The sequence below is a fragment of the Homalodisca vitripennis genome, chromosome 2 (assembly GCF_021130785.1).
Source record: "Homalodisca vitripennis isolate AUS2020 chromosome 2, UT_GWSS_2.1, whole genome shotgun sequence".
Classification (NCBI taxonomy): Eukaryota; Metazoa; Arthropoda; class Insecta; order Hemiptera; family Cicadellidae; genus Homalodisca; species Homalodisca vitripennis.
Window position 1 is genome coordinate 108658937 of NC_060208.1, and position 12532 is coordinate 108671468.

A 12532-nucleotide genomic window follows, 5' to 3' on the forward strand; every position below is an offset into this window, starting at 1 on the left:
AATGTGAACTACATATACTGTAAATTTTGTAACGAAAAATCTTAAAGTGTAAGATATATTGAAAAAGTATTAAAATACTGGTAAAACAACATTATGTTAATAAAAAAAAAAAAAATTAATGTCAAATCTGTAGAAAATCAAATAAAATTAAAGAAAAATTTTGATTACAATTATATTGTCTCATACAAAACATATAAGAATATTCTTAACATTTACTCATAAATTTACTACTGTTGAAATTCTTAAATAAAAATGTTTATTAAATGGAGTATGAAATAATTTGAATCATTAGGATTTATTCAGTATTGAAAAATTACAAAATATTATCTCTTCAAAAAATTAATGGATTATTACGTGAAACTTTGATTAGATATATTTGAAAAGTACTAAAAATTCACACTGTCTTGGATTTAGTAATAATAAATAGATTCAACTAAAAGCTGTTAAAATATTTTGTGGAAAATGTTGTACAAAAACTAGAAAATAATTAATTAATAAGGTTAAAAAGGTAAAAACACACTGAAAATATTACAAATATTATCGTCAAATTGTTTATATTATTTTTGTTTTTACTTTTTTAATTTTGAAGTTTGTATTCTTAAAATTTTTTAATCAAAAGTAAAAATGCAAACTCAACTCAATTTTTAAACAATTATTATTCTTTTTTTATCTTTAAATCAAAGAGTACAGACCAGGTTCATTATTAAAAAGTGAGTATGGATGATGATTTAGTAGATTTAGATTAGTAGATTTAGAAGATTAGTACAGGGTCTATATACTAAATTTTGGATATTTACATCGCATTGTAAGATTAGATCATAATAATCATTAAAGATTACATATGAAAAAAACTAATTGTCTCGTATTTATATATTCTAAAAATTCTGCTACATCGTTTGTTTTAAATCAAATTTCATAATTTTAATCAACAATCGTTAACATGTTTTTGGTATTGAATGTAAGTTGGTTGTTAGTATTAAACAAATGTCTAAACAAATTACTCCGTAGCCTTGAATAGTTAGAACAATATTTTTAGTTCTTCTAATATTTAGTGTGATATTCTCGGCCTGTTCAAGTATACCTGTAAAGCAGTCGTACTCACTTATGCGTTGACGGATTTCGTTAAAAAAAGTGCCGTTGAAATTGTAATATAAATTGAAAAATATATTGTATTTTGTGAATTTCTTGTAACTATTCTGTTTTTTCTTTATTATTTGACTTTAAAAATGTTCGACAGACGTCACTTTGTCAATATTAAAGCGAAGCACACAATATTTGTTTGTGTTTTCCTTATTTCTTATAATTTGTGTGCAAAATTTGTTATCTGTAGCTTTTTACAAAATGGCGGCTAGCGTATAAGTGACACATTTCTTGACCTATGGCTACAGGTATTTTTTTTGTTTGGAATTAAAAACATTTTATATTTCGGTTTATACTGTCTTCAGGAAATAAATGATAATGAATAGGGCTATAAGTGTAAAAATATCAACACAAGTGAGAGATCCGGGTTCGACTCCCGGTGGAGCAAGTACTTTTTGTGATTCAATGTTTATTGAAATTAAATAAGGCTATTGCCATTTATACAATTTAATGTAAATAAAAGTCGTTTGACAAGTATTTGGTCTTCCGATCATATGTTAGTTTGCTTATTTAAACGCATATGTGACAGATACGGCCAAATACAAAATAATTGAATCGGAAAAAGTAAGGGCTCTGTGGTGTAATGGTAGCACATTCACCCGGCAAGTGAGAGATCCGGGTTCGACTCCCGGTAATGTGTTGTAACCAATAACATTCACATTTTATATCTTTATAGTCGTACATCTGTGAAGGTCTTAACAACAAAATTGCTTATCTTTGAACTTTAATTTAGAGTAATATTGACTAAGGCAACTATTCTTAGTAAACCTGTTACTATCCATGTGTTGTATTGCTAACACGCAACAAAACAGTAACTATATTGTTCCCAGCCTTTCCCACCAGCCCCGAAATTTGGAGCTACTGTCCCGGCCTTCGACGCTCACATGAACCCAAGGATCCACCGAAAGGGAAAAGTGAGTAGTAGCGCACACAGACTTTTTGTTACCCGACGAGGGTTTTAGATTTTATAGAGAATTACCCTAAGTAACATTTAAGTTTATTTACATGTAGTACTAATATGAATTGTATATAAATAGAGAAATATAAACATTAAGTAAGAATGAACCCTATAAACAGACACATTTGATAATTTTATTTCGATTATATTTAGAATATCATTCGAACTGTTATTCTTGTGCCTTTTTAGATAGTGCTTGTGAGTGTCTACTCATTGTATTCATATTTAAACGTAATCACACTATAGCATCTGATCTGTATAATCAGATATAAATAATTGAACTCAACTTTTTGATTATTATTTCCAACAATATTTTACAGAAATAAGGAACGTACAAGTTCTACAGTTTTATAGGGTTTTCTTCATAAATATTAATAAATTAATGTTTGATTATCATAAATTATATAAATTAATGTGGAAATTATAGATGGTGTACAGAGATAATGGGTATGAGGCCACCACTAGACAATAGGAGTTAGCGGTATTTTGTTATATTTTATTTTATTAAGGACCCGACATGTTCTTCGTAAAATCGTGTCGCTGTCTGTCTCTCTGTATGTGCAAAACTCGTGATATAAAAATCATTACGACTTTATTAAATTCAAATACAAATTTTACTCTAACAAAAGTTATAAAAATATAGATTGAAAAAAGTGTCTAGCACTATATACATACATCAAGTAGTATTTGTAAACTTACAACTTATACAACTTTAGTTTAAACGACAATATTTAACATGAAGTAAACAGTCCTCACAATTGATTTAAGTTACAGATAAATAAAGATTATTTAATGAAATTTATTAAAATATCCCTACAAATGTTTTTGTATTATAAGAACGTTAAAAAATCTTAACTATGATATGGTGTCATTTAGATGAACGAAGTACTTCGAAATGTTAAAAGTGTGTTATTTGTATTCCTTGTAGTATGATATTGGATTTTGAAATTTGTTGTTGATTAGGAAATCTCTGTTTTGGACAATTAGATGTAGTATGCAATTTCAAAGTACACAAGTTGAATTAATGAAGGGGCTCACAGGAAATCCTGTCTAATATTAAAATTAAAGATTACTCTTAAAATATAGATTTTATTTTATAAGTAGTTTCCATGTAAGAAATTAACACAAAAGACATGAATAACTTGGATTAGATAATCGTACGCTATGTGCTCATCACAGCACAAATTCCAACATAAGCTTTTGATTATAAGTGTAATAAAACAAAGAGCTGTATGTAGTATTAGTAAAACTTGTCCTAATTTCCTTGTTTTAAATAAATTTAATGTTTTTTTATATTTTCTAGAATTAAATCTTATAAATAAACGTTAAATTCTTTTTGATTCGCTTAAAGTATTTAGCTTAAATTATTTTAAAGTAATTTAGCGTCCTTTTGCTGTCAATTACAATTTAATAAATTATTTATCGATTATAATTGTTTTCTTGAAACTTATAAACGTTTACACACTTCGTCAAGGAGTTTCAAAATTAATATACCGTCGAGACAATCGCTGCGGCAAGTACAACCAGTAGGATAAACTTTACAAAGACTAATGCTTACTGTCCTTCCGATTTTTCTCATGTATTTTTGTACTTCCTTTTTAAATTCTGATAATTTTAGCCCTTTATAAATGAAAAAGGTAGAATAAAAAAAGTACTCACAATAGGTTCTCTAATTCCACGAAGCTCAAATCGAGAAACTTAATAAACTAAAGATTTAATTTTTACTATTTAAATATCTTTATCTAGTCTGTATACATTTTGTTTGTTTGCAGGCTTTCAGCGCATCTTCTTACGCCTCCCCACCCTACATGGGACACCGGAAATTGGACTTTGCAGTAGGTTTGGTACTTTTAATATGTTTAATTAAACCGTTATGATCGTAAATTTGTAATGTTTGGTTTATCTAAATTTTGTTTTGTTTTTTATTGAGATGAGAAGAGAATTTATTAAATCTCACATTACGGTGAGATCCAGTAAGGTATTTACAAACAATATTGTAATATACGCGGTTGATTTTTAACGGTTTTAACTTAGAACGGAATAATATATAAAAATGTCCTAAGTTAAAAGATGTTTAATTTTGCTTAAACTTAAAAACAGTACATTTATTAGTTTTATGCCTTACAAATTATTTTTAGGACTAGTGTTGATGAGTTGTTAAAAAGACTATGAAAAGAATGTTAACCACACGAACAAACCAAATGTTAAATTATAGTTCCTCATTTAGCAGATTCCTTTAGCAAGCAATTATTGATAGGTACTTTAAAATCAGATTCAAATATAAACAGTTATTTGTCTGAACTTTAAAATATTATTGATAAATTATTTCATTCATATACTAATTATTATAATTTATCGATATGATATATGTTTATCGATGACTGCTTTGATGGATAATAAAATAAGTAAAGATATGTGCATTTAAGTTTAATATAATTGTAAGTGATATTGTTTGGTTTTTAATGTTTAGTAGTACCTCTTTTGTGTTATATGCAATTCTATCTGCACTGAAAATTTTAGAAGGTTGTATCTTACATCGACTATCCTTTATAATGCATCGACCTCATTTTCAAGTTATAAAACAAACACAATATAACCACATTAAAATCATAAAATACACGAATTTAATTAATTTAAGCAATGGACAAATGAAAATCAAATTTATGATCAAACATTGTAACAACACATGAAAATAAAAAAAATTGAATTTGTGTAGAACACAAAAAATAACGATTAAGAAATTAAAAAACATCTATACAATTAAGAATTGTATTCTGTCGGCTGACAAGCTCAGACCAGGCTGCTCAGGAATAATATGTATGTTTACATCTTGGGAAAATATTATTCCTGAGCAGCCTAAGATGTAAACATTTCCACTTGTAACATACGTATGTGTACTTACAGTACTCTAACCTGATAGGTAGTAATTAAAATTTAAATTTATCTTCATGAATAAATTACAAATAGAAATACATAGATGAGACACAAAATGCTGCCAAATATTAATTATGTAGAAATAATCATATACATTTTAAACGTAAATTAAGTAATTAATATTGAAAAGTTAGTCACAACTTGGGATATTAGGTTAGATCTTTTATTGAATCGGAGTAATCATAGTTAATTGCGTTAAAATTCGTTTGCAGTTTTGTACATTCAATAAAAAAAATAACAGATTTTCCGAAAGGTATACAAGGTATTCCTCATATTTCAGTATTGCCTATGCGCTAATATTTAAAGGAATAGCCAGAAATAATTTTATTCTGCAAAATGATTGAAAGATTAAGAGAATTACTTTTGGAACAGGACATTTGTATTACTGCTAATCGTTGTATATTGATAGTTTTACAATCTATCTGGGGAAAACACTAGTACAGATAAAAATGGGATAAAGCTTAATATTCATAAATACAGTACAATAAAAGAAATAAAGTGATTAAAGTCTACCACAATATTGGCTATACATGATCTATTGAACAGCTGCAATTATAATTCATTGTGTATTTCAGTACGCTAACTGAACCTTATGTTACTTATAAATGCATTCTAAATTTATTATCCATATTAACTTGGTGTTGTCATTGTTATTAGTTAAAAATACACTTTTATAAGCCATGCTTTTGAGTAGTTAAGTGATGTTTTAACTTGCATTATTCACTGGTGTTTACCAAACTATTCTTTTATTATAAATTTTAAGTCGTGTATTGAATAATACATAAGATTGTGTGTTTTGTGTTTTGACATAATTAAACTAGTATTGGAGAAAATATTTATGTATGTCAGGTCATTTTTTATTAAATAACTGATTATTGGTTTAGGAAGGTGAACAAGTGATAACTCCGGCCGCTTCTGCGAAGTGGAGAATCAAGGGCAGGGTGAGTCAGTTGTGGTTTTATTGGATTCTTACTACTTACTTGTAGCATGTAACTCGTTCACTGTAGTTAACTTCAATCAACCTTTTGTTTGCTTTGGCGAGTGCGGCAGACGCCTTTTGGCGTTTTTAGAAAACATATTTCCGGTATTACTTGGTCTGGGGTCTGGGTTAATAAGCGAGCTCTGCAGCATTGTTTAGGGGCTGAAAACATTAAAATATGCGATTAGTTTTCATAACGTTGTAAATTACCCAGTGGTTCTTAACTACAGTGACAGGAACTGTATTCAGTGTATATTCTTTAACAATATTTTGAACTTACTGTTGAACCAACAAAAGTTACGAGTATTACTGTATTAATATTAATTATGTATGAGTTGTAGGTTATTGTATAAAGTTATGAGTTATTGTATTAATATTTAATTGTTTTATATAATTCTAAAATAACTCCAATTGGTGTTGGAACTAGTTTATATTGTTCTAAAACAAGCTTTTAAATGTAAAAGTGTTAAATTTTTTAAAGCAGAATAATCTCCTTTGGTCAACTAACTACAATGGTTTAAAAAATTTAAAATTAATTTGGAAATAAGAACCTTAACCTGCTCCACAAGTAAACTCTGGTAATTTATTTCACTAGACATTTTAAGTTCTCAGCAGTAGCTTGTGAAGATGTATTTTAATTTTAACTTCATCTAGAATAAACTGGTGTTAGCCTGATTATGATTTTTGTTCGCTTACTTACAGAATTTTAATTTATGATTCCAGAGGGACAGACTAGGCTTGCGCTTCAGAGGGCAGAAAGGAGGAGGATATCTGGTAAGTTTTTGAAGTTAGTGTTGGTTTAAAAACTTAGCGTTGGTTAGATGAATTGTTATAAATCTCTCAGCCGTTACATATCGGGTGCTTTAAACAATTATCATTGTTATTATTTTGCAAGTAACATATTTTTATATCTATAACACAAGTGTTTCTTGTAGCCTTTTATAATATTAATAAAGGTTTTATATAGGATAAACTCTCATAAGTGTAAAATGATCTTAGGCATTAAGAAGGTGCACACGAACATTGAGTTTAATAGACTTAACTTAAATATTGCAGCAGTGCGCTTTCAAAATTAGACCAGGATAAAAAGTAAATACAACGATTTTATTTTGGTATGCATTATTTTACAGAATGAAATTGGAAAAGATCCAGGATTCAGAGTGAGTACACAATATATTTTAGAAACTATATACAATATATACATAATAGTTTAGTAATTAAATTGATTTTCTTACCATTTTATACAACATTCACATAGTTTTCTAAGAAATTTAAACTAGACAGTAAAAATATTTACCTCCGTATAAAAGTTAAATATTATTAATTTTAGAATAAGTTGTGCCTAAGAGTTGTGTATAATTTTATTTTTTATTTCAGAAGGATGTGAGACCAACTTTAAGCGTAAGTAGAAATATTTCCCATTAAAATGTTTGTTAATAATATAGTTAAAATTTGTCATAAAAGTATTACATAATACATTGTTTTAATTTCTGAATTGTTTTGTTTTGTAGCAATTCTTCATATCAGACAACACCACATTCCTTATACCAACAGTAAGTAACATGTATTTGGTATTATATAATTGCATGTCATCATAATATTTTTGTATTTTTACATCAATTTATTATTTTTATCTGCTATTATCAAGGTAGGATTACGCCAAAGTACTTATCTCGCAAAAAGATTCGCTGAGGCTGCTTGTAAGATTTGAAATCTATATCTCAAATTTTTTTGAGATGTCCTGCAGACAGATAGATATATAGATATAGAGATCCTCATACAGAAATGAATTGTTTACACCCTCCCCCTCCCGGCAGACAAAAGAGAAATTATGACAGCATTTTGAGTGATAGGGTTCAATAACTGTCAGCTAAATTCCATGGTTAGACCTCATTTTTGTCTATGCAGAAATAAAGATACATGCAAAATAAAAAGGTTACAGACGAAAGCTTTCTCGAGATATCTTGCCTGATGATACATTCAAATATTTGTTCATTAAGTAAGGTGTCATAGCAATGTTCAAATAATAAAAATCTAGATGAGCTAGGTTGCAAAAGTGCGCTGAAATCAAACCTTATCACCAATGCATAACACTAAATCTGCACTATATTAGAGATGTAGCCTCGAAAAGGGTTTTATAAATATAAATAACATAATATGAATAAATCTTTAACACTTTTTGAACTTTTATTTTTCTTACGATGTACATTTCGAAATCAGTGATTCCATCTTCAGGTACAAAAAAAAAAAAAAAAAAAAAAAAAATTGTACCTGAAGATGGAATCACTGATTTCGAAATGTACATCGTAAGAAAAATAAAAGTTCAAAAAGTGTTAAAGGTTTATTCATATTATGTTATTTATATGCACTATATTATTTTTTCCTCTGTCATTTATTTAATGTAACATGTTGAAAATTCATAGGATTGTATTCAGTTTATTTACAGAATTACTTGTTCAGCTATTTTCTCGTTCCAATCATTTTTGTTATCAGTGTTTAAATTTAAATGACTCTTCTTAGTGAGTTCAAAATACCTCACTGGATTAAAATTGTATTAGTAAATTTTCGATTTGATGTAAATTGCGATAATTTAATACAAATGAATAAAGAATACATACGGAATCAAGGAATGTTTTATTAAAGGATATTTAATAGTAACATGTTCGTAAATAATCAGTATCACAGAAATGGAAGTTCCTTCCTTATTTTGGCGCTCTTTGATTCTATTTAAAGGAAATAATCTCATTTTTAGCAAAACGTTAATTAATACATAGTATTGTAAATAATAAAAACTTAAGTACTATATTATACTGCTTATTGTTTGTTTTTAGGTTCGAAATACGAGACCATACCAACGAAGCTACGTTAACTTCAGATTTGTAAGTTTTACTTCATTTTCGTAAATATGTAATAAGACTTATTGAAAATTATTTCATAATTATTTAAAAAAAATTTGTTAAAAAATATTAGTAAAATATTTGTTATTACTGAAACCGTATTACTTTCAGAGGCCACCAGTGAATGTGGGCAGGTCGCATGGTCCACCTCCCTTCGCGCAGCCACCACCCCCTCACTTTGCTTCCCACTTTGGACAGCCCCATTTCCCACAATTTCCACAGCGGCCTTTCCCTCCCTTCCCACCTCCTCCACCATATGGCCCCCCACCTTATCCTCCTCCACCTCCATTCGGTCAGGGTCCCCCACCACCTCCACCTCCCCCACCATTTGGCCAGGGCCTTTCTCCTCACTTCAGGAGGGGACCTCTACCTCCGAAGTTCGCTCCCGAGATACCCTCTGCACCACCCCCGGAGATGGTGATGATCCCTCAGGTGCCTCTACCTCGAGGGCCTCCTGATCCCTTCCCCGCCGGACCACCACCACCCCCACCCTCTCCCTATCCGACAGGTCCAAACCTACCACCGCCTCGCCCCTTCCTGGATAACATCCCGACCATCAGCCCTATTGATGGAATCCCAGCCCCCTGGCCACGCAGACTTGTACAAACTGACTTCCTCTCTCCTCTACCCAGAGTTCCTGATATGGCACAGGAACCTAGGAACTTCAGCGGATATAAGGGACCTAGACGGGTGAGTATTTTCTTTATTTTGTACGTTAAATTATAATATCTTTTCCAGTGATATATTTGACCACATTGATTTTAATGTTATTTGAAGCCAATGGGAAGAGGTATCCAATCTATCCAAAAGAGCGATTCGCTGAACTAAGATTACGAAGTATTGTGAGGGAATATTACTATATAAGTGAAAACCATGTGTACAGCTGTTCATATGTTTTTGTCTTGATTTATTAAAATTGGGTGGACGTGGTAAGCTGCCTACCTGGAAAAATATAACTTTCTAACTTTGAGGGCAGTTCATTATAATAGTGGTATTGGAAAGACTGAAGTAAATGACCGGATCCATCGTAGGAAGAAATATGATAAAGGTCATATGACCCCTTTCAACCCTTGTGTCGGATATTTGTTAATTTTCAGAATTCCAAAAATGTAAAAATATACAGTTGGCCGTAAACTCGATTATACCTGTGAAGAAATAGTTTTATTCATATTTCTAGCCTATTATAGCACAAATAAATATAGAGATACTAGCAGTTACCCATGTCTTCGCACGCAATTTCCTGTCGGAAAACAGTACGCTTTATTCACATATTCTTTTTCTATTACATTCTAAACCTTTCCATTGAAAACACACAAAACATTTCATCAAAATTGTCCAGTTGTCTAGGAGGAGTTCAGTCACATACACACAAACATAAAAAATATATATATATAAAGATTCACTGATTAATAGGCTAATGCTCAGACAAATGTCACAGATTAAATATTCACCATTAAAGAACTCATTGTTTTTGTGGAAATACATTTCCATGCCAAAGTCTACAGCTCAATTCGTTCTTGATATATACTGTGAAAGACAGTATATAACTATATACTGATATGTGACTATTTGTGTGGTAATTAATTTTGTCTTCCTGATATATTTAAGATAACAAATTACGATATATGTTTCAAATACACTGTTTAATTGGGAAGTTTCATAAATATACAAATAATGAAAGAATACATCATCAAAAACCATCGTGTTTATTTAGACTACTATAATGTATTCCAGATCAATATAAAACTTTAAATAAGATAACCATTAGTTTGTTTTATTTTTCTATGGTTGTTAGTAAAATTTTAAAGAATGAACCATTCGTTATAATATTGACCATATATTTTTCCCAATGCGCTTCTAAATTATTGACTTCAGTTGTATACTAAAAAGTTACTGAAGTCCCTTTAATTGCGTCATAATTGTGTCTTCTTTAATTATGAAGACGAATATTAAAACGCCTTCTTATAAATTTAAAGGCTACATATAGGCTATACAAAACATAGTCGAGAATGTGCTTTTGAATATTTATGGATGCTTTTTAAATTTCCGCAGGGAAGAGCGTATGAGCAGTACGGAAAAGCAGATTTGAGACCAAGGCAAGTTAAGGTAAAGATCTTTATTATTCTATTTGGCTGCTGGGTTTCTGTGGAAGCGTGTCGGACTGGTATTCAAGATGTCCAGTACAGTCTATTAGACTCGTAGGTAACCAGGATGGGCAAGATAAGGTAAGATTTCATTATTTAATATAGCTGCACAGTTGCATATAGAAACCTGATATTGAGTGGAACTGATATTATAGCATGAAAATGACTTATACGCTCCAGTAGAATCACAGCTGAACCACAGTGAGTAAGTTTAGGTAAGATGTTATTATTTCATTTGGCTCCTGGATTGTATACAAAATCCTGTGGCACTGATATTCAAGCGTCAAGATGACTAGTACACCCCAATAGAGCCGTAACTGACTGAACCAGAGTGAGTAAGTTTAGGTAAAATCTTTTTATTTCATTTGGCTCCTGGATTGTATACAAAATCCTGTGGCACTGATATTCAAGCGTCAAGATGACTAGTACACCCCAATAGAGCCGTAACTGACTGAACCAGAGTGAGTAAGTTTAGGTAAGTACTTATTATTTCATTTGTCTGCTGGGTTGTCTGTGGAAGTACATTGTCTGTATGTTGGTCTTATAATTAAGTTTAGCTCTGTGTTTCTTATTTTAATTGATATAAAACTGCAAAATTCTTTTAATTACAATTGTTAATTTTTGTATTTATTAATGATACAATCTAAGAAACGAGTTTTTCAGTACCTACTTTGTCTTTTCATCCATTATATTCATCTTTAATTTTAACCTAACTGTCACTTGTGTTTTCTAGTGTCACAAATTTATACAGCATTGATTGGAATATATAATTAATTCCACAGTACAGGGTTATCTTTATAACTAGTATAAAAATTAAACTAAATTCTTTGTTAAACATTTATTACATTGTAAACACGTATTTCGGAACCAAGCCATATTTAGTATACAAATAATAAATTATTAAAAAAAACCCAATAAATTGCTTGATATAAATAAGGGTTTTAATTTAGTTTTTATATTATTTGATCGGTATATTTTTTAATCATGTGTACACTAGAAACTTGAGTAATGTACACATATATCTCCACATTTCCGTTTGTGTTTTTGCTATCTTGTTCATTATATGCTCCAATCAAGCCTTATTAAACAAATATGTTTTCCTTTTAATTGAGTTAATCTAAAACCATTGTAGCTGAAAAGGAATACCAGTCTAAAAACTTACTCAATGTTTTTACATTTTTCAGCTTTTCGATGACGTTGCCTTCAGAGGGGCTCCTCGGATGCCTGTTAGAAAGGTAAGGCACATGTTCTACACACATGTTTTATTACTTGATGGTAGTGTACTACAGTTACCCAGAATCTTAATTAAAAAAAGGAGGGGGGTGGATTTGGATGCGTGAGCAACAGTTTATACGTTCATAATTAGTATTGTATACTTAAATGATTGTTTTACAATAAAGATAAAACTAAATACTATCAAAGTTTCATAACTATCAACATAATGCCAAAAGTACAAATAAATGCAAAAAGAAATATAATT

At 29.9% G+C, this 12532-nt stretch overlaps 1 protein-coding gene across 3 annotated transcripts in view; it reads left to right on the forward strand.

Moving 5' to 3' along the window:
- LOC124354556 (serine/arginine repetitive matrix protein 1-like) overlaps positions 1–12532 on the forward strand; it is a 53286-nt gene that overhangs the window by 23987 nt on the left and 16767 nt on the right. For all 3 annotated transcript variants that reach the window (XM_046805108.1, XM_046805106.1, XM_046805105.1), the window contains 11 exons: positions 1971–2054; positions 3871–3933; positions 5917–5973; positions 6735–6785; positions 7142–7171; positions 7389–7412; positions 7523–7564; positions 8843–8890; positions 9020–9598; positions 10961–11014; positions 12237–12287. In XM_046805108.1, the coding sequence (XP_046661064.1) occupies positions 1971–2054; positions 3871–3933; positions 5917–5973; positions 6735–6785; positions 7142–7171; positions 7389–7412; positions 7523–7564; positions 8843–8890; positions 9020–9598; positions 10961–11014; positions 12237–12287 (1083 nt within the window). The remainder of the gene's footprint in view (positions 1–1970; positions 2055–3870; positions 3934–5916; positions 5974–6734; positions 6786–7141; positions 7172–7388; positions 7413–7522; positions 7565–8842; positions 8891–9019; positions 9599–10960; positions 11015–12236; positions 12288–12532) is intronic.